Consider the following 26,243-nt stretch of genomic DNA (forward strand, 5'->3'; position numbering starts at 1 on the left):
CCCCCCAAACAGGATTTTTCTGTAACAGCTCTGGTTGTCCTGGAACTTGATTTGTAGAGCAGGGTTGTCTTGAATTCGCCGAGATCCGCCTGCCTCTGCCACCCGAGTGCTGGGATTAAATGTGTGCGCCACCACTGCCCAGACAACCTTGAATTTCTTCCTAACTTTGATTTTTTTTTTAATTTTATGTACATTGGTGTGAGGATGTCAAATATCCAGGAACTGGAGTTACAGACAGCTGTGAGCTGCCACTGAAAGACACCCCCCCCATGTGGGGAGACTCTCACTCAAGTCTCAGGATAACACGACCCCCCAGGAACTCACGAGAGACCGTCCTTGCTGCAATCACATGAGGTTTATTGACAGGACAGGATCCAGTGCACTGGAACTGAAACACCCCGAGTAGCCGGGAGAAGGGGTATTAAGGGGAAGAAACCATAACCCAGTAATCCAAAGGGGGTAGGGAGGGCGGCACTGGAAAAATCCGAAAATAACGGTGATCATTGAAAAATTCCGAAAATACCAGTTATAATCACAAGGGGGTAACTCCCTGTTTCTCAAGATTATAATCTAACTTTATCTTCAGCTATTTCCTGAAACAGAGTCACCGAACTGGCTAATCTAGATTTTTGATTCTTCTCTCCCTGCTTAGATTTTTGGCTCTATTTTTCTGCCAGAGGGGTCTGGACTTATCCGGGTCTTTCACCACGTGGGTCCTGGGAACTGAATCCAGGCCTCTCTGGAAGAGCAGCCAGTGCTTTTAGCCAGTCTCTCAACCTTAAACTTCTCGATGATCCTCCTGCCTCTGCCTTGAGAGATAGAATTTTAGGCCTGTGCTACCACATCTGGTTTATGGGGTGCTGAGGAAGGAGCCTGAAGTGCTGCACAAAGGCAAACGCTTTACTCACCTGCCCTGGATGGCCCCCCCCTCTCCCCCAGCACCCAGACATTGCTGACTGTGAGATCTCCTCAGGCAATATGGCCTGGAGCTGACAGGAGAGGGAGGCCAGGCTGTGGACTGCAACCTTCTAGCTAAGGGTGGAGCACAGACTGGGTTCTGGAATGCAGGGCCCTGGGCAATTCCATCCCCTCTGGGCAGCCCACAGGACAGGAAATGGAGCCTGTGGGTTGCTGGGAGAAAACAGCATTCTTCTCCCCAAGCTGGGATGGTAGACACTGCCTTTTGTTTGTTCTCTCGGGCTTCTTTTTGGAGAAACACTAGCATATGGTGGCGGCTGGTGCGGAGGCAGTGTTTGGGTGGTGTGTGTGCTTGACTTTGCCTTTTGCGTGCTCGCTTGGGAGTTTTCTTCCCCGCCTTGGCTCCCAGCGTCTGCTCAGCTGGTCCACAGGACAGTGACACTGAGTCAGAGAACTTTTCCCAGGATCCGGAAAAATCTAGATCTCCCCAGTGACTCTTGTGGGGTTTCCACTGGGGAAGAGATAAGAATTTAGTCACGGACCCAGATCTTTAATCTGCAGAGTTCTGAGCTGCTGGGACCTGACCATGTAGAGTGGTTCTGTTGAGGAGGGGTGGGCACAGTGCAGGAACCTTAAGAACAGTCCTGAGGCTGCGACAAGAAAACAAACCAAACCCTTGGGACCACAAACAACATCTCAGATTTGGGATTTCCTTGGATTTTGGGATATTTGTGTCTAATCGTAAAATACCTTGGGGATGGGGCTCAAGCCTGAACAAGAAATTGGTTCCTGTTGCACCTAGACCATGTGCACATAACCTGAAGGTAATTTAATTTTATTTTAAATTTGATTTTTATTCTTTTAAATTATGAATGTATATATGGATGGGTCTGTGCACATGTGTGCAGGTACCTTAGTAAACCAGAGGCTTAGAATTAAAGGTGGTTGTGAGCCACCCAGTGTGGGTCCTGGGAACTGAACTTGGGTCCTTTGGAAGAACAGTGCCTGCTATTAACTACTGAGCTACCTCTCCAGCCCCGTGACTTAAAAATAGTTTTTTTTTTCTCCTTTATTATATTTTTCTCATTTCAGGGTGGGGAGGGACAGGCATGTGCCATGGTCAGCTTGCGGGAGGTGATTCTCGAGTGTGCCATGGACAGCTTGGGTGATTCTTGTCTTGCATCATATGAGTCCTAAGGATTGAACTCAGTTGGCGGAAATGGTGGCAGTTGCTTTTACCTGTTGAGCCATCTCCCTGGTCTATAATTTGATTTTAACGTTGGTTTTATTTACTTATTTTTTTGTTTATTTATTCTTACTTTGGGAGTTTCTCAGATAGGCTCTTATGTAGTCTATACTGGCCTTGAACATGCTATATATCTATGACTGGTTTTGAAGTGTGTGTGTGTGTGTGTGTGTGGAGTCCAGAGGTTGATGTCGGGATGTCTTCCCCGGTTGCGTTTTCCCCCCTTATAGTTTTGAGACAGGGTCTCTCACTGAGCCTGGAGCTTGCTGCTCTCTGCTAGTTTTGCCGGCTAGCACCCTCCTGGGACTTGCCAGTCTGTGCCTACCAGAACTGGTTCTAGTATGCTGCCAAACACACCTAGCTTTTCTATGGATGCTGGGGATGAAAACTCAGACCTTATGTTTGCATAGCCTGCAATTTATCCAGGTAGCGTGGCTATCTTGAAGGTAATTTTTTTTTTTTTTTTTTTTTTGGTTTTTCGAGACAGGGTTTCTCTGTGGTTTTGGAGCCTGTCCTGGAACTAGCTCTTGTAGACCAGGCTGGTCTCGAACTCACAGAGATCCGCCTGCCTCTGCCTCCCACGTACTGGGATTAAAGGCATGCGCCACCACCGCCCGGCTTGAAGGTAATTTTTATGATTTTTTTTTCCCCCATGCCTCCGTTAATGTTACAAGAGGTCAGGGGTGGAATTCTCCTCTTGGGGCAGCCTATCATCTCTCAGAGTTTTGGATTTTAGATTACGGGTTTTCAGATGTGGGAGCCCCAACCTGTAAACCTAGCACCCCCACACAGAAGAATCTGTATCATCACCCTTGTGGAGGCCAGAAGTTCAAACCCATGCGTTGGCAGAGCTGGCTCCCTCTGGTGGGTCCTGGATGTTCACTCTTTCCCTCTCCAGCCTTTGGTGATGGTGGTGCTGGGTCTAAGGTTTCGGTCCATGGTCAGCTGGCTCCTTTGATTTGGATCTGAGGTGAGGCCGAGCTTTGTGATCCTGGGAGCATGAAGTGGGGAGGGATGGTGGTGATGGAGGAGGAGGTGGCTGCTCTCCTTATGGCATCTAGGAAGCAGGGAAGGGGGTGGGAGTTGCAGGGGGGGGAGAGAGAGAGAGAGAGAGAGAGAGAGAGAGAGAGAGAGAGAGAGAGAGAGAGAGAGAGAGAGAAAGAGAGGAAAAGAAATGAAACAAGATACACCCATCAAGTCCAGTCCCCAGTGACCCATTTCCTCCGACTAAGCCCTGCCCGTCAGCACTGAGTTGTCTGTGTATTGCCCTCATGACCCAATCACTTTTCAGTAGTATTACCAGCTAGGGACCAGGCCTCCAATAGACAAGGTTTAGGGGAGATACAGCACCTTTCATTCTGTTCAAAGCTACCCTCCTGAGAAAGGGTCTCACGGTGTACCCCTTTGTGTCCTGGAACTGACTGTGGAGACCAGGTTGGCCTCAAACTCAGAGATCTATCTGCTTCTGCCTCCTGAGTGCTAGGATTCAAGGCATTGAGTGTCACGATGCCTGGTTTGCGAAGGTATCAGTGACCGTAGAACATGTACCTGGGTGTGGCTGATCCAGCATTTAGAAGAGAGCCAGGTGCTCTGAGATCCGCCACCCTCCCCTCTCCTCCCCACTTCTGCTGGCTAGTCCTTATGCTATGCTGGCCAGTGCCCACAGCTGGGTGAGCCCTGGGGCCATCTGCTGAGGCTGTACTTCTTTGGCATTGACTGTCTCGACTTTGGGTCCCTTGGGTATCTTCTGTTCTGTGGCTCCGCCCCTGATCTCTGCAATACTTGTCTTCCTTCTGTTCTCTTCCAGTTGGAATGTACTTTGTATTTTCATTTTATTCTGTGTGTGTGTGTTTATTTTATTTTATTTTATTTTTTAAGACAGGGTTTCTCAGTAGATATGGAGCCAGTCCTGGACCTCACTTTGTAGACCAGGCTGGTCTCGAACTAACAAAGATCCGCCTGCCTCTGCCTACCAAGTGCTGGGATTAAAGGCGTGTGCCACCACTGCCCGGCTATATTTACATTTTAATTGAAGTGTTTTTTTTACATCATTTTTATTTATTTACACCATGTTTATTTATTTGTGGTGTGTGTGTGCGCGGGCGCGCATGGGCACTTGCGGGCATTGCACTAGCTCAGGCATACATACTCATGCAGAAGCTGTTAGGATTATGCTGGCCTGGCCTGCCCTGTCACCTGGCTGAATGAACCCAGGCAGTACCCTAGCCAGCCCAGGGGCCTATGCAGGTGCAAAGGTCCCTTTAAGAGAAGCTCCGCCCACTCCCAATCACTCTAACCACCTAGGCAAACTTGTCTAGGGGTGTGTGTGTGGCCCTTATCTCTCCTCTCTTTCTCTCTCTCTCTGTCTCTCTCTTCCCCCCTTACCCTCTAAATAAACTCTATACCCAAGCTCTCTTTACATGGCATACTCTGTTTCCCGCCCGCATTCCTCACGCGTGGGACCCACCAAGGTCTCTCCCGGGCTGTGTCTTACAGAAGCCCAACAGGGCATCAAGTGTCTTCCATTCCTCTCGAGACAGGGTCTCTCACTGAACCAGAAGCTGGCCATTTTGGCTAGGCGTGCTAAACAGCTAGCGCTTGGGCTCCCTCTGTCTTGACACCTCTCTCCCTCTACCACACACAAATACTTTCTCCCAGATAGGTGTCTCAGTGTAGCCCTGGCTGTCCTGGAACCAGCTCTGTAGACCAGGCTGGTCTCAAACGCACAGAGACTGTCTTGATCTTCTAATGCTGGTGCCCCCGGAATGCCCAGGCATGCAGCCATGCTCAGCTTTTTAATGTAGGTGCTGGGGGAGTTGAACTCTGCAGTAGTTAGGCAGAGGCAGGTGGATCTCTGTGAGTTCGAGGCCAGCCTGGTCTACAGAGCAAGTTCCCGGACAGGCTCCAAAGCTACACAGGAACCCTGTCTCGAAAAAACAAAACAAAAAAAACCAACCAAACAAAAATGTCTATTGGTGTGGTCATTGTTTGGGCCTTATTTAGACAGCAGATTATGCTGGTATGATGGGTGTGACTTCCCTGTCAAGTCTAGGAGACATGATCTCCCAGAGAACCTCATGGTCCTCTGACTCTTTCGCCCTGTTTCCCGAGCACAGGAACTATGTTGCAATCATTTCTGTTGAGGCTGGGTATCCCAGGATCAGTTCTCTCTGCATTTTGACCAGTTGTGGTTTTCTGTAGTGGCCTCCAACTTTTTCTTCTAATTAAAAAAAAAAAAAAAAAAAAAAAAAAAAAAAAAAGCCGGGTGGTGGTGGCGCACGCCTTTAATCCCAGCACTTGGGAGGCAGAGGCAGGTGGATCTCTGTGAGTTCGAGACCAGCCTGGTCTACAAGAGCTAGTTCCAGGACAGGCTCCAAAACCACAGAGAAACCCTGTTTCGAAAAACTTAAAAAAAAAAAAAAAAATCCCAACCTGGTGGTGGTGGCACGTGCCTTTAATCCTGGAGGCAGGGGCAGATGGATCTCTACGAGTTCAAGGCCAGCCTGGTCTACAGAGTGAGTTCCAGGGCAGGCAGTGATATACGGAGAAACCTGTTTCGAAAAAAAAAAAAAAAGCAAAATAAAAGCGAAGATGGGGTTGTGTGTGCAAGGCTGAGCTGTGGGCTTGCTGGGCCGTCAAGTGTGTGTCTGAGGGAGGAGTGAATGAAGAGGCAGAGGCAGCGAGTAGCCGACTCAGGCCTGGAGACGCATGCAGAAGGAAGTGGGCGGGGGAGCTGTTTCCACAGTGCTTGCCTGGACGATGAGGGTGTTGGATTTTTTTTCTTTAAACTTTTTTGTGGGGGCTGGAGAGATGGCTCAGAGGTTAAGAGCATTGCCTGCTCTTCCAAAGGTCCTGAGTTCAATTCCCAGCAACCACATGGTGGCTCACAACCATCTGTAATGGGGTCTGGTGCCTTCTCTGGCCTGCAGGCATACACACAGACAGAATATTGTATACATAATAAATAAATAAATATTTAAAAAAAAAAACTTTTTTGTATTATGTGTGCGTGTGCACATGTGTGCACTCTCTCATGCTGCGGTGTCCCTGCATGTGTGTGGAGGTCGGAGGCAACATGATGGCAGCGCTTGCTACTATTTTGAGTCTTGGAGAGTCGGCTTGGGTTTTCAGGCTTGGCGGCAAAGCACATGTACCAACGGTGGCACTATCTTTTCCTGTCTCACTGTGTAACTGGGGTAACCTGAAACTTACCACCCTCCTGCCTCAACCTCCTAAGGGCTAGGATTGCAGGCATAAGCCCACCAAACCAGGCTTTCACATCTCTTCTGCTGGTCCTCTCCCCTCCCCTGGGACTTCCCTGTTTTCCATCCCTTAACACTAAGTAAAAATCATTTTTTTTTTACTTTACCTGCCTTATTTATTAATTACTTAGTGTTGCGTGCATGCATGTACATGCTATGACTTATGTATGTGGAGCTCAGAAGAACTGGCTGTCTCCTTCCACCATGCAAATCCAGGGGATGAAAACCTGGCGGGTTGGCAGCAGGTGCCTTTACCCACCGAGCCATCTCACCAGCCCCATTTCCCCTTTCATTTGGCCCTGCTTTTACTAATAAATACACTTACACTTATGTGCTCCTGGTATACCTGGACCTGGGGCTTTTCTTGGCTCCTACATCACACAGGCAACTTCCCAAGTGCCTCCGCTGGACTATTGGAGACAGAGGGTCCAGTAAGTCCAGCTAGGGCCAGGATGCAGGATAGCCTACAGCCCAGCTCCCTTCCATCTCCTTAATCCTCTGGCTCGGAGTCCCTGGTTCTAAGTAGATTAGGACCTTGGCCAGAAGGAGTCAGGGCAGTCTGGAGCAGACTGGAGGTCAAGAGTGTGCCAACTACCGCTGCTTGCCTGGCGCTGATCTGATTTAGGTCTGGGCAGCCGGGCAGCTGGAGACACAGAGTTTTTCTGGGAATGGCCCAAGGGCTCAAAGGAGTAGCTGGCAGCTGAGGCCGTAGGGCTGGCTGTACAGGAAGCCTCAGGCTCCCTGGCAGGCAGACCTCTTGGCTAGGGACACTTATACAGTAGACCCCAAACCCTCAGCAGGGTGATCTAGGGCCACAGAATGGCCAAGACAGAGCCACCAGCAGCCTCTTTTTCAGTGCATCCTATCCATGGCCAGTCTCCCATGTCCTTGAGTGATGGGTCTGCTGGTGTGTACTCTATGTCTCGCTCTCTTTTCCTTCCTTCCTTCCTTCCTTCCTTCCTTCCTTCCTTCCTTCCTTCCTTCCTTCCTTCCTTCCTTCCTTCCTTCCTTCCTTTCTCCCTCCCTCCCACCCTCCCTCTCACCCTCCCTCTCACCCTCCCTCCCTCCCTCCCTCCCTCCCTCCCTCCCTCCCTCCCTCCCTCCCTCCCTCCCTCCCTCCCTCCCTCCTTCCCTGCTTTCCTGCCTGCCTGCCTTCCTTCCAAAATTATTTCCAAGGCAGGGTTTCTCTTTGTTACACCTCTGACTGCCCTGGAACTCGCTTTGTAGACCAGGCTGGAATCGAACTCACAGAGATCCTCCTGCCTCTGCCTCCTGAGTGCCGGGATTAAAGGCGTGCGCCATTACATATGACAGCTTTTTTTTTATATTACAGTAAATTTATTTACACTTCTCTTTATTTTACCTGACAGTTTTTTTATTGTCTTTGTTACTTGTTTTGAGATGGTCTCATGTAGCCAGACTAACCTCAGACTCATCGTGTAGTCAGTGACGTCTTTGAATTCCTCATCATCCTGCCTCTGTTTTCTTTTTTTTTTTTCTTTTTTTTTTTTTTTTTTTTTTTGGTTTTTCGAGACAGGGTTTCTCTGTGGTTTTGGAGCCTGTCCTGGAACTAGCTCTGTAGACCAGGCTGGTCTCGAACTCACAAGAGATCCGCCTGCCTCTGCCTCCCAAGTGCTGGGATTAAAGGCGTGTGCCACCACCGCCCGGCCCTTCCTCTGTTTTCTGTATGCTTGGAATTATAGGTGTGCACCACCTGGCTTGGCTTATTTATTGATTTATTAACTTATTTGAACTTTCTAGGCAGATGCTCTAATGTAGTTTGCCACACAGCCCCTCACTGGGGGATTCTAGGCAGGTGGTTTACTGCTGATCCATACCCCTGCCCCTCACTGGGGGATTCTAGGCAGGTGCTCTACCACTGGGCCACACCCCTGCTCCTCACTGGGGGGTTCTAGGTAGGTGGTTTACTGCTGAGCTGTATACACAGCCCTCTTTTTTTTTTTTTTGGTTTTTCGAGACAGGGTTTCTCTGTAGCTTTGGACCCTGTCCTGGAACTCCCTTTGTAGACCAGGCTGGTCTCGAACTCACAGAGATCCGCCTGCCTCTGCCTCCCGAGTGCTGGGATTAAAGGCGTGCGCCACCACCGCCCGGCGACACAGCCCTCTTATAATAATTTTTTGTTGCTGTTATTGGAAACAGAATTCCACTAGGGTTCTCAGGATGACTTGAACTCATGCTGTAGCCCAAGTTAACCATGAACTTGAGATGCTCTTGCTTCGGCCTTCTGAGTAGTTGAAATAACAGGGTGGGCCAGTAGGCCCTGCTAAAACCATTTGTCTTATTTTTTCCCCTGCACTCTTACTTATCTGTATGTGTACATGTATGTGTGTGCACGCCCACCAACCGCCACATGCCTGTGGAGGTCAGAGGATAACTTGCATGAGTGTGGCGCCCAGGGGGTCTACTCAGGTCCTTAGCAAGTACCTTTCCTCTCTGAGCCATTTCATTTCACTGGCCCTAAAACCAGTTTTTTTGTTTGTTTGTTTGTTTTTTCCTGTAGCCTGAGCCAGTCCTGGGTCCAGAGCTGTGCTCTGTTCTCTGTTCTGTTTTAATGATCTGGTGCTTCAGTTACATTTTTTTACCCATGTATGACACCTGCTATTTTGAGGTTCCCACCACACTGCAACCAGGTTTGGCCTGGTGGGTGTCTGGGATTCTGTGCCTGGTCCGTTGAATACATCGGACAGTGAATTGGGCCCTGAGGTCAGCCATGGTGGGCAGACACAGTTTTGGCCCTTGTAGAGTTTATAGCCTGGGAGTCAGTGGTCGTGGCAGCAGACATCCTAGGCTTGGTGCCCTTTTAAGCTGTGGGTCTGGAGGGCCCTGCCGCCCAGCTTTCCCTACCCCACCCAGTGAGAGTCTAGAATCTCTGTTGACAGGTGGCAGACAGGTGGCAAACAGGGTGTGGAATCTACAGAGCTATCCATGGTGACACACCCAGCCAGGGTCCTTAGAGGGCTCTGGGGAACAAGCTTCGAGTGTCCTGCCCCTGCTCCTGCCCCTTGACTCCTTTTGCTTGTGTTAGTGAGAGGCCCCTGAGCTCAGAGGCAGCCTGTGGGAACCCTGGAAGAACAGGATCAAGCCAGCCACCAGCAATCAGCAGCAACCGTGTCTTGGCATTTAGGGTTGAGTGAGGCAAAGAGGCAAAGAAGGAGCTATGTGGAGCCCCAGTGAGTTGGGACAAAGTCCTTTCCTGGGGAATCCCTAGTTGAGGAAGTGACCTGTGCTCTGTCTGCTGTGGCTGTCCACACCTGTTCCAAGCCCACATCCCACATCCAGGAAATAGACACAGGCTTCAAGGCAGTGGCCTTGATCTGGGCACTGGTGACCCAGCCCAGAGGTGTGTACAGAACTGTGGAGGGTAGTGACAGGATGAGCCTGTCAGGTGCCTTTCCGACAGGGTTGGTTAAGGGATGTGGACACCGGCCGGTCATCCGAGTCTGTGCTTGACAGGTGGGAGAGAGCAAGAGCAAGAGTGCAAACAGTCCAAGCTGCAAAGTAAGGAAGGCCTGTTCAACATGGGGGGTGGGAGGGCGCCATGGAGGGTGTGCAAGCAGGAGAGGGCTGTGACTAGAGTTTCTACATGGAAAACACTGGCAATTAGGACCCATCCGGAGGCTAGAGTGCTTATTGGCTCACTTTGGTTACGGATTGAATACCTGGGGGACCGTTCCTTGGAGCACAACCCTCAACTGTGTTGCGGTTGTGTGTCTTTTCATGGAGAGACATTGACCAAACATCTGCCCCTGGAGGGCACTGACAGCAGACAGGAAAGAATTCCATCCCAGGCTAGCTTGGTGAGGGAGGGAGGGAGGGAGGGAGGGAGGGAGGGAGGGAGGGCTGGCTTACATACAGAAGTGTAGATGTCCTTGTTATTGTTGTGAGGAGACACGTCCTATAAGATGACTTATAGGGGGAAAGCATTCCACTGAGGGCTTGCTTACAGTTTTAGAGGCTTAGTTAGTTCATGGCCCTCGTGGCAGGAAGCAGACAGGCATGGCCCTGAACCAGTAGCTGAGAGCTTTGCATCCTGATCCACAGGTAGCAGGCAGAGAGAGAACTTTGGAAACATCAAAGCCCACTCCTAGTGATACCCTTCTGTTGACTGAGGATTCTGTCCTACCTGGTTTCTGTCCTCCCACCAGGTCCCACAGCCGTTTAGCCCCAAAGAAATCACACAGAGGTCTATATTAATGATAAACTGATGGGCTCATTAGCTCAGGCTTCTTATTAACCCTTATCACTTATATTAACCCATTATTCTTATCTATGTTAGCCACATGGCTCGGTACCTTTTTCAGTGAGGTAGATCACATCCTGCTTCTTCAGTGGATGGGCCAGTACTGGGGAGGAATGGGCTTCCTTCTTCCCAGACCCTTCCTGCAGTAAGGCCACACCCACTCCACCAACACCACACCTCCTAATCTTTCTAATCCTTCTCGAACAGTTCTCCAGTTGGGGATAATGTATTCAGACATACGAGCTGGTGGGAGCCATTCTTGTTCAAACCAGCACAATGGGTGAGGGGTTTCTTGCTGTAATGGGGGTGATTCAAAAGCAGCTGCATCACCAGAAAGCCCCCCTCAGCATGGTTGATGCCATTCACAAAAAGTTGCCTCTCTGGAATTCTGCATGAGCTACAGACAGCTCAACAGAAGCATCCTGTATCCCTTGCTCCATCCCCTCACACACAATTGCTCTCTGCCTTTATAAACTTTGGGAGGGGCCTGTGAATCTTATAACCTCCTGAGTACTTTGTAAGCTGCTGAGTTTCCTCGGTCTTGTAAACTTCCTGAGCCTTGGGAGTTTCCTGAGCTTCCTGAGTTATGTAAATTGCTTTGTTCTTGAGTTTCAAGAACCTCCCACTAGGAGGGAATCTTTAAACTCTCTGAAAATGTTTCAGATGGAAGTAGGTTATACATCAGTCACTTAGATCTCTGCAGGTTTCTGCGCTAATGGCTCTTCTGGCCTGTGAAGGCTCAAATCCCTGTCAAACCTTTGAGGCCCTTGGATGATGGGAAGGAAGGCCATTTGGCAGTCTGTCACACTTGTGAATTCCAGGTGACCCTGGGAGCCGGGTGTGCCTACCCAATTGTACCCTGTGCCCAGTACCCACTCTGCCCTCACTCTTTCCTCTAGGTGACCATGGCCTTGCTGGGGAAGCACTGTGACATCCCCACCAACGGCTGCGGGTCTGAGCGCTGGAACTCCAACTTCGCCCGCAAGGACGAGCTCATCAACAGCCTGGTGTCCGCCTTAGACTCTATGGTGAGTATTCGAGGAACAACAGCTAAGGTTTTCTGCTGGCTGCCACACACACATGCAAACTTGTGTATAGACACCAAGATATGTATGTATGGTTCTATGTACATATGGATGTTCATACATAGACATGCCTGGAATCCCACAGTCAGAGGTTTCCATAGGAAGATCTTGATTTTGAGACCGCCCTGGGCTACAGAGTAAAACCCTAAAGAAGACTGAGCTCACTGATAAAGCAAGTTTAAATGCTGTGGAGTGGGCTCTTCTAGGTTCGAATCCCAGCACAACACGCGCAAAGCAAGTAAAAACAAAAGATAGATCTGCCTGGCATGAATTAGTATTTTTTATGATGTGGAAGCTCAGAAGGCAGCACCTTGCCTGAGGTCACACAGAGTGATCAAGTACAGTCACAGGTCTCCTCAGCGTGGGGCGGGGGCTCCTTTTTAGGTCATACTTGTTGTAGGCTGCTCAAGGTCATATTGAGGCCTGAGGTGGGAGACACCCTCAGAAACAAGCTGGGTGCTAGCTCTTTCTCTACAGTGGCCACCTCATGTGTCCTGAACCTCACTGACCTGTCGGTGATGGTGGGTATGACTGACCTGTGCCCTGATGGACAGCGCCACCAGCCACAGGGGGCTATTTATATTTTGTTGTCCTGAGCCGGTCGTAGGCTGTCCTTGAACTCAGACCTCCCCAGGGACTCCTGCTTGGCTAAGAGGTGGGACTGTGGCCCAGAGAGGTTGACACAGACCTTTGTAGGTGGGGTCTTCTGACCCACTGGTCAGCTCTGTCCTGCCAGCCAGCTCCCAAATAACCACACAGAGACTTATTATTCATTATAAACAATGCTTAGCTGATACTCAGGCTTGTTACTAGCTAGCTTTTCCCCTTAATTCTTTTAACCCATAATTCTTTTTTTTTTTTTTTTTGGTTTTTCGAGACAGGGTTTCTCTGTGGCTTTGGAGCCTGTCCTGGAACTAGCTCTGTAAACCAGGCTGGTCTCGAACTCACAGAGATCCGCCTGCCTCTGCCTCCCGAGTGCTGGGATTAAAGGCGTGCGCCACCACCGCCCGGCTAACCCATAATTCTTATCTGTGCTCTACCACACGGCAGTACCTTTTTTCAACATGGCATATTCATCTCCGGCTTCCTCTGTGTCTGGCTGGTGACTCTGTCCTTCTTCCCAGCATTCTCTCGGTCTGGCTCTCGCGCCTAATCTCTTCCTGTCTAGCTATTGGCCAGTTGGCTCTTTATTAAGCTGATGAGAACAACATATCTACACAATGTACAACAGGATTAATCCGCAGCAGAACTTCAAGTGCTAGTTGGCACAAAGACCAGCATTTATTAAGTGCCAACTGTGTGCCATAGGCTTTTGCTTTCCAGGATTTTCATACTGTATTCTTGGTTATAACTTGGGGCCATGGAAATAAGCCAGTGTGTGATGTAGCCACCTAGAATTCTGTGTGGGTGGGTGGGTGGGGTGCACATGTTGTATGTGTGCATGTTGTGTATGTGGGTGCATGTACTGTATGCATACATGTAGAGGCCACAACTCAACCTTGGATTTCATCCTTCAGGTACCATTCACCTTGTTTTTAATCTTAGTTTATTTTAGTTCTTGGTTGTTTGTTTGAAACAGAATCTCACTCTTTAGTTCAGGATGACCTGGAACTTACCATGTAGCCCAGACTGGCCTCCCATGTAGCGCTACCAGGCTGACTTCATACTGATAGCAATCCTCCTGCCTCAGCCTCCCTGAGTGCTGAGATTACAGATAGGAGCCAGCACACCCAGCTAAGCCTACAGCCCCTAATGCTTAGGAGAGGTCTCCCATCCAAGTACTAACCAAGCCCAACCCTTTTGAGATTAGATGAGGCCAGGCATATTCTGGGTGGGATGGCTGTAGATCATCTTGTTTTAGTTTTGAAACAGGATCTCATACTGGCCTGAACTCATCAAGTAGACTGGATTGGCTGGCCAGAAAGCCCTGTGGGTTCTCCTGTCTCAATTTCCCCAGTGCTGGGATTACAAGTGTGTGCCACCAACCTGATGTGTGTGTGTGTGTGTGTGTGTGTGTGCTTGTGTTCCACGTGCTTGCACCTGTAGCAGCCCACAACAGGAACAATCTAGAAAAGAGGCTCCCTATGCTTGGAAGACCAGCGACTCCCCTCCAGCTGTGTGTGGAGGACAGAGGTTGACACCCGGTGTCTTCCTCCATCTATTGAGTTCTAGATGTCTCACTTGGACCCAGACCTTGCCAATTCGACTAGCTAGCCAGCTAGCTCCCAGGGTCCCCTGCTTACACCTCCCAGTTGATGGGGCGATAGAAGGACTGCCATAGTCACCCTACATTTATATAGGTGCCGGACATCCAAACTCTTAACCCTACACTTCTGCCGCATGCTTTACCCACTGACACCCCCAGCCTCACTCTCTGCCGCATGCTTTACCCAATAACACCCCCAGCCTCACTCTCTGCTGCAGGCTTTACCCACTGACACCCCCAGCCTCACTCTGCCACATGCTTTTCCCACTAATGTAGTGGGAGCTGCAGGCTGTGTTCCTGCCGCCCCAGCTCCTGGTAACCTGGCTAGCTTATGCCCCGAAATTACAACACACAAACTGTATTCTTTTAAACACTGCTTGGCCCATTATATCTAGCCTCTTCTCGGCTAACTCTCACACCTGGACTAGCCCATTTCTAATAATGTATGTAGCACCCCAAGGTGCGCTTACCGGGAAGATTCTAGCCTACGTCCATCCTGGGTCGGAGCTTCATCGCATCTGCTCTGGAGAGCATGGCGTCTGTCTCTCAGAGGAGCTGCCCTGCGTCTGAGCTCACTTCCTCTTCCTCCCAGCATTCTGTTCTGTTTACTCCACCCACCTATGTTCTAACCTATGAGGGCCAAGCAGTTTCTTTATTTTTAACCAGTGACCTTCCTCCATCACACTAAGACCCTCCCCCGCCCAGCCTCACTCCCAGCCCTTTTCACAAGAGTCCTGGGAATCGAAGTCAGGTCTCTATGCTTGTAAGACAGGAAATTTTCCCACTGAGCCATCTTGACAGCCCTGCTTATGGAGATAGATCCTTTTCCTAGAACCAGTATATTGAAATTCTACTGCCACGTTCTCCAGGCTGCATGGTGCCTGTCTTTTTACTGTTTAGAGAGGGCTGTCACTACCTTGTATCCCAGTACAAAGGGACCATGTGGACTGGAGGGCTCATCTCTCCTCGATAGCGCCATCTCTGTAGCTAGGGCTAGCCTCAGACTCTTCAGTGCTGTTTCAGCCTCCTGAGTGCTGGATTACAGGCATACACTGCCGTGCTAGGTTCCAGGCTAGTCTTGATTTCGCTCACATGCCCTTCCCCCACCCCACAGTGCTCGGCGCTCTCCAAGCTGAACACTGAGGTGGCCTGTGTGGCGGTACACAATGAGAGCGTCTTCGTGGTGGGCACCGAGAAGGGAAGGATGTTTTTGAACACGCGGAAGGAGCTGCAGTCAGACTTCCTCAGGTTCTGCCGTGAGTACCCCACATTCTTCATGCCCTGCTCTTTCTGTGTCCCCCAGCTTTGTCCAGTCCCCAGAGCCTGTTGGAGGAACGAAGTAGACATGTTTGTTCCAAATGAAGTCTGTTAGAACCGGTCAGCGACTCCTGTCGTTGAACCCTACCGCTAGCCACATCCATGTGTGCATTTTTAGAGGGGACACTGACCAGTGCAGTCACCTGATTCTACTCTATTCTTTTTTTTTTTTTTCCGAGACAGGGTTTCTCTGTAACTTTGGAGCCTGTCCTGGAACTAGCTCTTGTAGACCAGGCTGGCCTAGAACTCACAGAGATCCGCCTGTCTCTGCCTCACTAGTGCTGGGATTAAAGGCATGCGCCACCACCGCCCGGCTTCTACTCTATTCTTTAATAGTGCTGAGGATCGAACCTAGACCTTCATGCCTATTTAAACAAGAGCGCACCACTGAGCTACTGAGCCATACTCTCGGCTATCCAGCTACCTGTTTTTTTTTTAAAGATATGTTCTTTGTTTGTTTGTTTGTTTGTTTCATTTTGTTTTTCAAGACCGGGTTTCTCTGTTTGAGAGCTCTAGCTGTCCTGGAACTAGCTCTTGTAGATCAGGCTGTCCTCGAACTCACAGAGGTCTGCCTGCCTCTGCCTCCCAAGTGCTGGGATTAAAGGTGTGCGCCACCACTGCCCAGCTGTTCTATTTATAGTGTGTGCAAGTATGTGGGCATGCGCGTGCTGTATATAGACATCAGAAGAATTGGTAGAGTTAGTCCCAGAAATTGAACTCAGATCTTCAGGCTTAGCCACAAGCTTCTTTACCTGCTGAGCCATCTTGCTGACCCTCTGTTGTCTTAAGACAGGTTCTCCTGTAGCCCAGGCTGGCCTTGAATTCCTGGTTCTCTGGCCTCTGCCTGTTCAGGAACAGAAGGTACTCACCACTCCTTCTGGTCTATTGGGTGCTGATGTGGAACTCAGGGTTTTGTGAATGTTAGGTGAGCATTTTGCCAAATGAGCCACATTCCTGGCCCCAGTTCTACCTCTTGACTTAGTATATTTGAGGATAGAGACCAACCATTGTCCAGTTAAGATATTTAGCATGTTGAGTGTATGACCCTAACACGGTCTCTTCCCCTGACCTCTGCCTTGTGGGGCGACATTGTTTTTGTTGTTTTGGGGTAAGAAGCACTCAGTATGCATGGGCTGTGGACGATGGATGTCTCCTGGTCGGGTGGGCCTCAGAGGTAGAATGCCAGCCTAGAATCCCCCAGGCGGTGGTTCAGCAGTAGAGTGCTTTACCTAGTATTCCTAAGGCCCTGGGTTCCATCCCCAGCAACACCAAACCCAAACAACACCTCATGCTGGTTCATTGACCTGAAACCTCAATACTTTTCCTAGAGGTCATGAAAATGTCACCCATGGTGTGCCAGTGAGAAACTGACGCACAGTGGGCTTAGCCCAGGATGGAAGGTGTGTGTATTAATTGAGGTTCACTAGAGGAATAGAACTTACAGGGAAAAAATTATTTGTTACACACACACACACACACACTCAGTTTACTAGAGTAGCTTCAGAAGGTCCAAGGATCCAACCAGTTGAGAAGAATCCACCAGGAAGTGGTGGCACAGCCTTTAATTCCAGTGCTTGGGAGGCAGAGGTAGAGGTAGGCAGCTCTCTGTGAGTTCAAAGACAGCCTGGTCTACAGAGTGACCAAAGCTACAGAAAGAAACCCTGACTTGAAAAACTGAAACATTTAGTTATTGTTAAGTCCACGAGACTGGATGTCTCAGCGGGTCTTCAGTATTCATCAGAATCCTGAAGAGGTAGGCTCTGGTGCCAGTGAAGGAGTGAACTTGCTAGCGGTAGTGAGAGCAAGCAGACAAAGAGCATGTCAGCTTCCGGCTTCTGTGACCTTTCTATAGGCTGCCAACAGAAGGCGTGACCCAGATTTAAGGTGGATCTCCCCTCCTCAAAGATCCTATTAGGGCCGGGCGGTGGTGACTTTAATCCCAACACTCGGGAGGCAGAGGCAGGCGAATCTCTGTGACTTTGAGGCCAGTCTGGTCTACAGAGCAAGTTTCAAGGCAGGCACCAAAGCTACAGAGAGAAACCCCATCTTAAACACACACACACACAAAAACCAGTAAAACAGAAAAAAAGATCCGATTAGAAGCGGTGGGTCTTTCTATTTCAAATGATTTAATTAAGAAAAAACCTCTCACAGATGTGCTCAGTCATTTGGATTTTCCTTAATTCCAGATTTAGTCAATTTGATCACTGTCTTAGTGAGTGTTCTATTGCTGTGAAGAGAGACACCATGACCACAGCAACTCTTTTTTTTTTTTCGAGACAGGGTTTCTCTGTAGCTTTGGTTCCTGTCCTGGAACTAGCTCTTGTAGACCAGGCTGGCCTCGAACTCACAGAGATCCGACTGCCCCTGCCTCCCAAGTGCTGGGATTAAAGGCGTGCGCCACCACTGCCCGGCTTACAGCAACTCTTATAAAGGACACCATTTAACTGGGGCTGACTTACAGTTCAGAGGTTTAGCCCATTGTCATAGTGGCAAGCAGACGTCCTGCTGCAGAGGTAGCTGAGAATTCTACCTCCAGGTCCACAGGCAGCAGCTCGCCCCCAGTGACAGGCTTCCTCCAGCAAAGCCACACTTCCTAATCCTTTCAAATAGTGCCACTCCCTAGTGACCAGGCATTTAAATCTAAGAGCCTGTAGGTGTCACCACGACAACCAAGAATAGCCACCACAGGAAGCGTGGTTCAAGGCCAGGACTCCAGTTCTCAGACCCTTGCTCTTTCTCCCCGCTCCCTTCAAAGTCAAGATAGATCCAGAGCAGGGACCGCCAGGGGTCTCTCTGGACACACAGGTACCAGCCGTTGATGGTTTGTTAGTAATTTTCCTGGTGTCCTGGGCCTTAGACCTAAGATTAGCCCTCCCAGATCCATCCAGCACTCATGCATTATTAGTGGGGTCTAGAGCTAGAGCCTGTAGCTGTTTCCCTAGGAGCCCGAGACTCCGCCTACTTTGCTCTCCCAGCCTGTACTGTCTCTAAGGTTGGGGGGAGCTGGATTCAAGTAGTGGGTGTGCCTGGGTCCTGTAGCCCCTCCTAGCGTTTTTAGGGACAGTTGTGCCTTGTTTTCCACAGCCAGAATGAGTCCCTATTTATAGCACTCAGAATCGGGATAGTTTGTTTCAAGCTTGGATGGTTTCAGAGGAGAGCCAGCTCCGAGCTGGAAGGGACCAGAAGACCCTGTCCATCCTGCTTGGTCGTCCCTTCAGGCCCAACTTTCATCCCAGTACTTGGGAGGCAGAGACAGGCAGATCTCTGTGAATTCAAGGTCACCCTCCTCCACGTAGAGAGACTCTATCCCCCAAAACTAAAAGAATATTTCATAAAGATCCCCTAACATCCCCCCAACAAAAAAAAAAAAATACAGCTGAGGGGGAAAGGGTTTATTTGGCTAACAATTCCAGGTTGCGGTCGTATTCCAGAGGCAGGAACTCAAGCAATTAGTCCTGTTACATCCGCAGTCAAGAACAGGGAGCTCATTTGCGCTCGTGGAACCTCCTCCTGTTTCCTATAGCTCAGAACCCCATTGCCTAGAGAATGGTGCAGCCCGTGATGGGCCGGGTCAATTAACAATCAAGATGATTCCCTACTTAATGTCTATGCCCATAGGCCAATTGATCTAGATAAGTGGTTTTCAACTTCCTAATGCTGCAACCCTCATGTTGTGGTGACCCCCAACCATAAAATTATTTTCGTTGCTTCTTCATACCTGTAGTTTTGCTGCTGCTATGAATTGCTGTGTTTTCCCGTGGTCTCAGACATCCCCCATGAAAGGGTCGTTTGACTCTCCCTCCCCCAAAGGGGTCATGGCCCACAGATTGAGAACCATGGAACTAGATGATTCATTGGAGACATCCTTCTCAGGTTGTGGCAAATTGTCATTTAAAACTAACCGTTGCCGAATCTCCATTGTTTTCCATGTGAGCGGAGCAGAAAACTAGGGCTTAGGTGGGTAGCAAGAGTGTGGGTTCGTATGAATATAGAATGGGGTGTGTGAAGCAGATGTTCATGGCGTCTCAGTTCCGAGCCGGACTTGATGGGCTTTTTTGAGCGATCGCAAACTGAGGCTCAGAGAGGGAGAGGACAACCCTGAAGTCAACCAGCAAGTGCGTGTCCAGATTGAGACCTGCAGTTTTTGCTGGCTCTCAGAAGGGTGCTCACGTTGGTTCATTCATTCATTCACTGGTGCCTCCGACTCTGGGGGCTTAACAGCAGTTTATGGTTCGTGTGCTCTCGTCCCACAGGGGGACCCCTATGGAAAGATCCAGAAGCAGGACACCCTAAAAAGGTGCAGCGCTGCGAGGGTGGTGGCCGGAGCATCCCGCGGTCCTCGCTGGAGCAGTGCTCGGATGTGTACCTGCTGCAGAAGATGGTAGAGGAAGTGTTTGATGTTCTTTATAGTAAGATCCTTCCTCATTCCATTCCGGAGAGGGGCGGGCGGGAGACCAGCCTACCCACACCTGCCCTGTCTAGTTCAGTCCCTTCCAGATCATCCCCGCCCACCTCAGCCAGGCCCCGCCCATCAGCCTAGCCTTACTCCATCCTGTCTAGCCCTGCCCAGTGGTGTCTGACCTAGCCTAACCTCCTTAGCCCAATCCCACCATATTCAGGCCAGCCCAGCCCAGCGTGCCCTCCCAGCGCAACCACATCCACCTTGACCCATCCTCACTCAGCTGTACCCCAAACCTAGCCCCACCTGCTCTGCCAGTCTCAACCCCGCCTTAACTGCTTTAGCTCCGCCCACCGCGGCTGGGCCCTTACCCGGTCTTCGTTATTCATCCATTCATTCAGCGTAGGCCTTCCCTGCCAAATCCAATTTAGCTCCACCTGCCTCACCCCACCCAACTCAGTCTACTCCCCTCTGACTGTGCCCTACCCAGCTCACCCCTGCCTTGCCCACCTCAGCCTAGCCCTGCCCAGCAACCACGTCAGCACTGCCCTCGCCCGTCCCAGGCTAGCCCCGCTCGCTTCTGCCCAGCTGTGTGTATCTGTGCCCCACCCAGGCATACTCCACCAAGACCAATCAAACTCCACACTGCTTACAGCCCACCCCTGCTCAGCTGTGCCCACCCACCTTCGCCCAGCCCCACCCAGCTACATTCTAAGCCAATCAGTTTGCTTTGCCCATCTCAACCCAGCTCTGCCTACTTCAGCCCCGCTCTGTCTATCCCCGCTTAGCTCTGCCCTAACCACTTTAGCCTAGCCTCACCCAGTGTAGCTGCCCAGCAATGACCTACCGAGGTCAGCCCTGCCCAGGCCCCAGCCTAACCCTGCACACTTCTGCCCAGCTTTACCGAGTTGTTCCCCATGTACTTCGTCCCAGTCCCACACAGCCTGGCCCTCTCCCGTCTCACCCAGTACAGCAGGCCCCTGCGAGACACGGCTTTCTATGCCTTAGCCCCTTTCCAGCTCCAAATTCGCAGGCGTGAAAGTCCCTTTCCTGGGCAGCCGCCTCCCCACCCCGTGGTCCTCCACTTCTCCCTCCTGGTTATTCTGGGACCGAGGCTATCTTCCCTCCGTTAAACCTGAGGTTAAAATTCGGTGTAGCATCCCTGGCAAAGGTCAGTCTACTATCTTGGCATAGGGCCTTCCTGTCTCCTCTCTCCCGTCCTCAGACATACACAGTAGGCATCCACAGAACACATCTACAGGCTGGTGTTCATTTTATACCACGTCTGCAGCAACGAGGGATCCAGAGTCCCTCTCCAAGGGGGAGTCACCTCACATTGCCCGGCTCCCCTTGTGTCTAGCCAAGCCCCCGCCAGTACTGAGCTTCACCGTTTGCTCCTTGACAGGTGAGGCTATGGGCAGGGCCAGCGTGGTACCTTTGCCCTATGAGAGGCTGCTTAGGGAGCCGGGGCTTCTGGCCGTGCAGGGACTGCCCGAGGGCCTGGCCTTCCGGAGGCCAGCCGAGTATGACCCCAAGGCGCTCATGGCCATTTTGGAGCACAGCCACCGAATACGGTTTAAGCTCAGGAGGTGAGTAAGCCCCTGTCCTAGTTTCGTTTCCTTTCGCTGTGTTAAAAATACCAACAAAAGCCCATTAAGGGAGAAAGGGTTTATTTGGCTCACAATCCCGAGTTAACAGTCCATCACTGTAGGGAGGTCAAAGCAACAGGAATTTGAAACAGCTAGTCACATTACATCCCAGGTTCAAGAGCCAAAAGCAGTGAATTCAGGCATGCGTGCCAGCGCTCAGCTTGTTTACTCTTGACAGTTCAGAATCCCTTGCCTAGGGAATAATGCCACCCATGGTGGGCTGGGCCTGCCCACCTCAGTGCAGTCAAAAAGGTCTCCCTATAGACATGCCCACGGGCCAGCCTAGTCTAACTCCTTCACTGAGACTCTTTTCTTCCAAAGTGAGTGTAGATGAAGTAAAATCGACTATTCAAGCTTTCAGAGTATGGCGGTATGTGACTTAATCTCCACACTTGTGAGGGAGACGCAGGTGGATCGCTGAGTTTGAGGCCACCCTGGCAGATTCCAAGCCAGCCAGGGCTACACAGTGAGATTGTCTCCCATAAAAACAGAAGACAAATAAATCTGTCACACCCTGTACCCAACCAGAGGGCAGAAAGCTAGAGAGACCCCGAGGGAACCCTTTAGGGAAAGCTTTGGGTCTAAAAGGAGGAAGCAAAACCAAGGTCCGGTCCTACAGCGTAATGTGAGTCAGGGCATGACAGTGGGAGTTTCCCAAGGGCCTTACTGCTGTGTCACAGTGTCCAGCAGAATTCTGACTTGGGAAGGAGTCACCCGAAAGGCTGTGCAGAGATCAGGGACAAATGATTGACAGTATGTAGAGATGTGGTTGTCAATAGGGATGCACGGCTACCTTGGCTACGTGAGACCCTGTCTCAAAAATACGAATTAGTTTTAAAAGGCTTGAGCTGGGAGAGCCACAAGGCCTGAATATGAGCTTGGGCTGTTGATGAGATTCATAAAAGACTGATGGGAAGTGAGGTCAAGGCTGGGACAAGGTGGCTACCAGGGGCGCAGCATAACTGGGGACTTCATGTTGCCTTAGCTGCTAAATCCTCCCCGGCAATGCATGAGCAGGTGTGGAGGGGCAGATGGGCAGGGAAGGAGCCAGGTGGAGGATGGGGTTGGTGGCCTGGAGAACTGAGGCAGCTTGGGGCGGGCCTGGGTCTTCAGCGATTGCCACCTGGTATCGGGCATTATGCCCGTGCCACCAGGCTCATGTCCCTACCTCTGATGTCGGGCCTGGCTCCCATCCCACTCCCTTGGAATACCTGTAGTACCAGCACAGTTATATTCTCCAGAGTACGTTACATAGGCTGTGGAGGGAGAGACTGACAGGCAAGAGTAGGTATTCAAAGCAGTTACTATCTCTTCCTTCACCCAGGCCTCCTGATGATGGTGGACAGGACTCCAAGGCACTGGTGGAGATGAATGGTGTCACCCTGCTACCCAAGGGGTCCCGAGACTGCAGTCTGCACGGCCAAGCCTCCAAGGTCACTCCCCAGGACCTGCCCCCCACCGCCACCCCATCCTCCGTGACCAACTTCCTGTACAGCACTTCAGTGCCCAACCACACCATCCGGGAACTCAAGCAGGAGGCACCCACCTGCCCATTGACCCCCAGCGACTTGACCTTGGGCTGGCCTGTACCTGAGTCCCAGGTCCCTAGTGCCCAAGATTTCTCCGACTGCTGTGGTAATGCTGCGTTTGGGGACCTGCGTGTCTCTCTGGGTGGTTGCCTCTAAGGAGGAAACATTTCTGAGCAGGGGTGGGTTTTGTCGATTGCATTTTGTCGAGACCCAATTCAACTGGGGGCCTCCACTTGGCCTTCTGAACAGACCTTGGATGCCGAGAGACATCTTCACCCCCGGGAGGCTGTGGAGAGCGTAAATAAATTAATCAGGGATAATGGAATGATCTAGCAGGTGCTTGTCGATTGGCTTCACAACCTGAGTTCAATCTCTCCAGAATCATGTGGTGAAGGAAGAAATCGAATCCCATAAGTTGTCCTCTGACGTCCATACATGCACTCATTCACGCATGCATGTGCATGCACACCCCCCCCAAGAGATGACTGCAATTAAAAAAGAAATAAAATCATATGCATTTAATGAGCACCTACTGCATACACTGCTTGGGTTTAAGATTAGGGGTGGGAACAGAGAAAGAATTTAAGAGAAGGATCAGCTGGGAATGCAGGAGATGTGAGCTCTATCCTGGCTGTGTATGCCAGGGCAAGTCTTGATCTCACTGAGCCTCAGTTTCTTCGTTTGTAAAATGGGGTACTTCTGAAGTATCTCTTATCTAAGATTCTTGGGATCGAGATTCCTAAAACAGCCCGGGTGGTGGTGGCGCACGCCTTTAATCCCAACCCTTGAGAGGCAGAGGCAGGCGGATCTCAGTGAGTTCGAGTCCAGCCTGGACATTTCAGATTTGGATGTTGGAGATGGCTCGGTTGATCGAGTGCTTGCCTAATTAGAGGCTCCTGTCGCTAAGCCCAGTGACCTCCATTTAATTCCTGGGACCCACATCAGAAAAGAGAACCACCTTCCACAAGTTGTGTTCTGATCATTTATAAGTAAATGAATAAATTAATTAAGAGAATGAGAAGAAAACGGGGAGCCTGACCTGCTCTCGTGGTGCCTGCCCCTGGGTATCTCAGGCTGGTATAGAGCAGCTGGGATCTGTGGTTAGGGATGTGAGTTGTCAGGAACCTGGGCTCCCAATTCTAGTTTCTCCGAGGTATCTGGGACCCCTCCAAAACGTATGCCTTTCTTTGCCCCTTGTTCAGGACAGAAGCCCGCAGGACCTGCTGGGCCTCTCATCCAGAATGTCCATGCTTCCAAGCGGATCCTCTTCTCCATTGTCCATGACAAGTCAGGTAGGCCAGCGCCCTCGGCAGTGACCTGGCCAGAGTGGTTTTCTGTGGGGAAAATGAGTCCTGCAGATACTGGTGAGAGAGAGGAGCAGTTTGGCGCAAGGGACTGGGAGTCAAACCAGCCACGGGCATCACAAATGTCCCCAAACTACAACTTAAAACAGCATTTGTTACTACGGAGTTTCTGCATGTATGTTAGTTTTCTCATTGCCGTGGAGTTACTTTTCTCTTTGCTGTGATAAGACACTGACCAAAAACAACTTAAGGGAGGAAGATTCGGTTGTAGCTCGTAGTTCAAAGGGTTACAGTGTGCCATGTAACCTCCTAGAAGACCTGGCGGGAGGAGTCTGAGGTGCCTGGTCACATAATCAGAGACCGGAAAGAGATGAATTGGAGGCTGATGTTCGGCTTGTTTCTTCTTTTGATATAATCTGGGATCTCAGCTATGGAATGGTACTTCTCTGTCTAGAAACCCCCTCACAAACATACCCAGCGAGTTGGCCATGTCCATGGTGATTCTGAATCCTGTTCGAGTTGACAGGCAAACCTTATTATCACAGCGGATGAGAAAATAGTTCGGTGTAGGGTCTCTTGCGAGCTCGTTGGATGGTGTTACCCGGGCGGCAGTCTCATCTGAGGGTTTGACTGAAGCTGGAGATAAGGAAGGTCACCCTTGCAGCCACGGATCAGAGGCTTCAGTTCTGCACCACCTGGGCTGGTTTACATCAGGACAGCCGAACAGGCTCGCAACATGGCGGCTGGCATCCTCAGGCTTGGTGGTGCAAGACAGGAAGGAGGAAACCTGTTTTTTTTTCATGACCTCACTTCAGAAGTGACTATCATTTCTGCCCCCATTCTATCCACGAGAAGCCCAGAATGTTCCAGCCAGTGCTCAGAGGGGGAAGAATTATACTCTTCCTGTGAGAGAAGAAATATCAAAAAAGTTAGGTATGCGGCTTTAATTCCGCACTCAGGAAGCAGAGGCAGGAGGATCTCTGAGTTTGAGGCCAGTCTGGTTTACATAGAAAATACCAGACTTGCCAGAGCTACATAGTAAGACTCTGCCTCAAAAATGAAGGAAGGAAGGAAGCAAGGAAGGAAGGAAGAAAAAAAGAAGGGAGGGAGGGAGGAAGGGACCCTTGTATGGGTAGCTCCTAGCACTTGGGAACTGAGGCAGGAAGCTCACCTTTGAGGCTAACCTGGGCTATGCTGTAATGCTCTGTCTCTAAAGAACCGATGAAAGAAAGGTACAGAGGATGGGGGGGCTCTGGGAATGTGGCTGAACCATCACAGATTATTTATAGTTCCCCATGGAGAGCAGGATGTGTGCCTCAGGACTAGAGTACCTCCCTAGAATTTCTCAGTGTGGGACTGGGAGCTTGGCTGGACCAAAGGTCACTTCTCTAGCATATATTAGGGTCCCAGGTCCCAGCACTAGCACTGTCTGATTCCCTAGGCTTTGTGACACATGTCTGTCATCCCAGCACTTGAGAGGCCAAGGCAGGAGGATTTCAAATCCAGTCCAACCTGGTCTACATAGTAAGAGCCTCCTTCCTCAAGAGATGTGTCTTTCCAAGGCTTTGCCTGCCTATGGAAGGGTATTGTGGGCAGTCAGGTCTGTGCCTTCATGGCTCTTTGGGAGATGGGGAAGTGGACATGGAGCTGGCGAGAGAGCAGGGGGGGGACACACTGTCTGAGCACCCTAAATTGCATGGGGGCTGCGGCAACAATGGATGGGACAACAGTGTTCTTCAGAGTGACACCCTAGGCTGGTGGGGGGAGAGTGGCAGGAGCAGGGGACCAGCCCCTCACTGGGCCTTCTGTGTTTTGATAGAGAAGTGGGACGCCTTCATCAAGGAGATGGAGGACATCAACACCCTGCGGGAGTGCGTGCAGATCCTGTTTAACAGCAGATACGGTGAGTGGGCGGCGCAGCCCACCGGGTGAGCATCTCATTATGTGTGGCAGTCGCTTGTGTTCCCCAACACAACAGCCTGAGCCATATGCTGGCGCCCGCGCAGCGTCAGTGCGGATGGCATCCGGCGTGGGCTCTCCCCTATCTGGGGAGAGGGTGGTTGT

The 26,243-nt window shown here is 50.6% G+C and overlaps 1 protein-coding gene across 9 annotated transcripts in view; it reads left to right on the plus strand.

Annotated features, from left to right (window-relative positions):
- Positions 1-26,243, plus strand: part of Gtf2ird1 (GTF2I repeat domain containing 1) — a 93,818-nt gene that overhangs the window by 26,282 nt on the left and 41,293 nt on the right. For all 9 annotated transcript variants that reach the window (XM_057764947.1, XM_057764940.1, XM_057764941.1 and 6 more), the window contains exons 2-8: positions 11,587-11,715; positions 15,093-15,234; positions 19,552-19,707; positions 21,103-21,286; positions 22,671-22,981; positions 24,078-24,167; positions 25,999-26,082. In XM_057764947.1, coding sequence (XP_057620930.1) covers positions 11,593-11,715; positions 15,093-15,234; positions 19,552-19,707; positions 21,103-21,286; positions 22,671-22,981; positions 24,078-24,167; positions 25,999-26,082 — 1,090 coding nt within the window. In that variant the 5' untranslated portion in view covers positions 11,587-11,592. The remainder of the gene's footprint in view (positions 1-11,586; positions 11,716-15,092; positions 15,235-19,551; positions 19,708-21,102; positions 21,287-22,670; positions 22,982-24,077; positions 24,168-25,998; positions 26,083-26,243) is intronic.

The sequence above is a fragment of the Chionomys nivalis genome, chromosome 3, assembly GCF_950005125.1.
Source record: "Chionomys nivalis chromosome 3, mChiNiv1.1, whole genome shotgun sequence".
Taxonomy (NCBI): Eukaryota; Metazoa; Chordata; class Mammalia; order Rodentia; family Cricetidae; genus Chionomys; species Chionomys nivalis.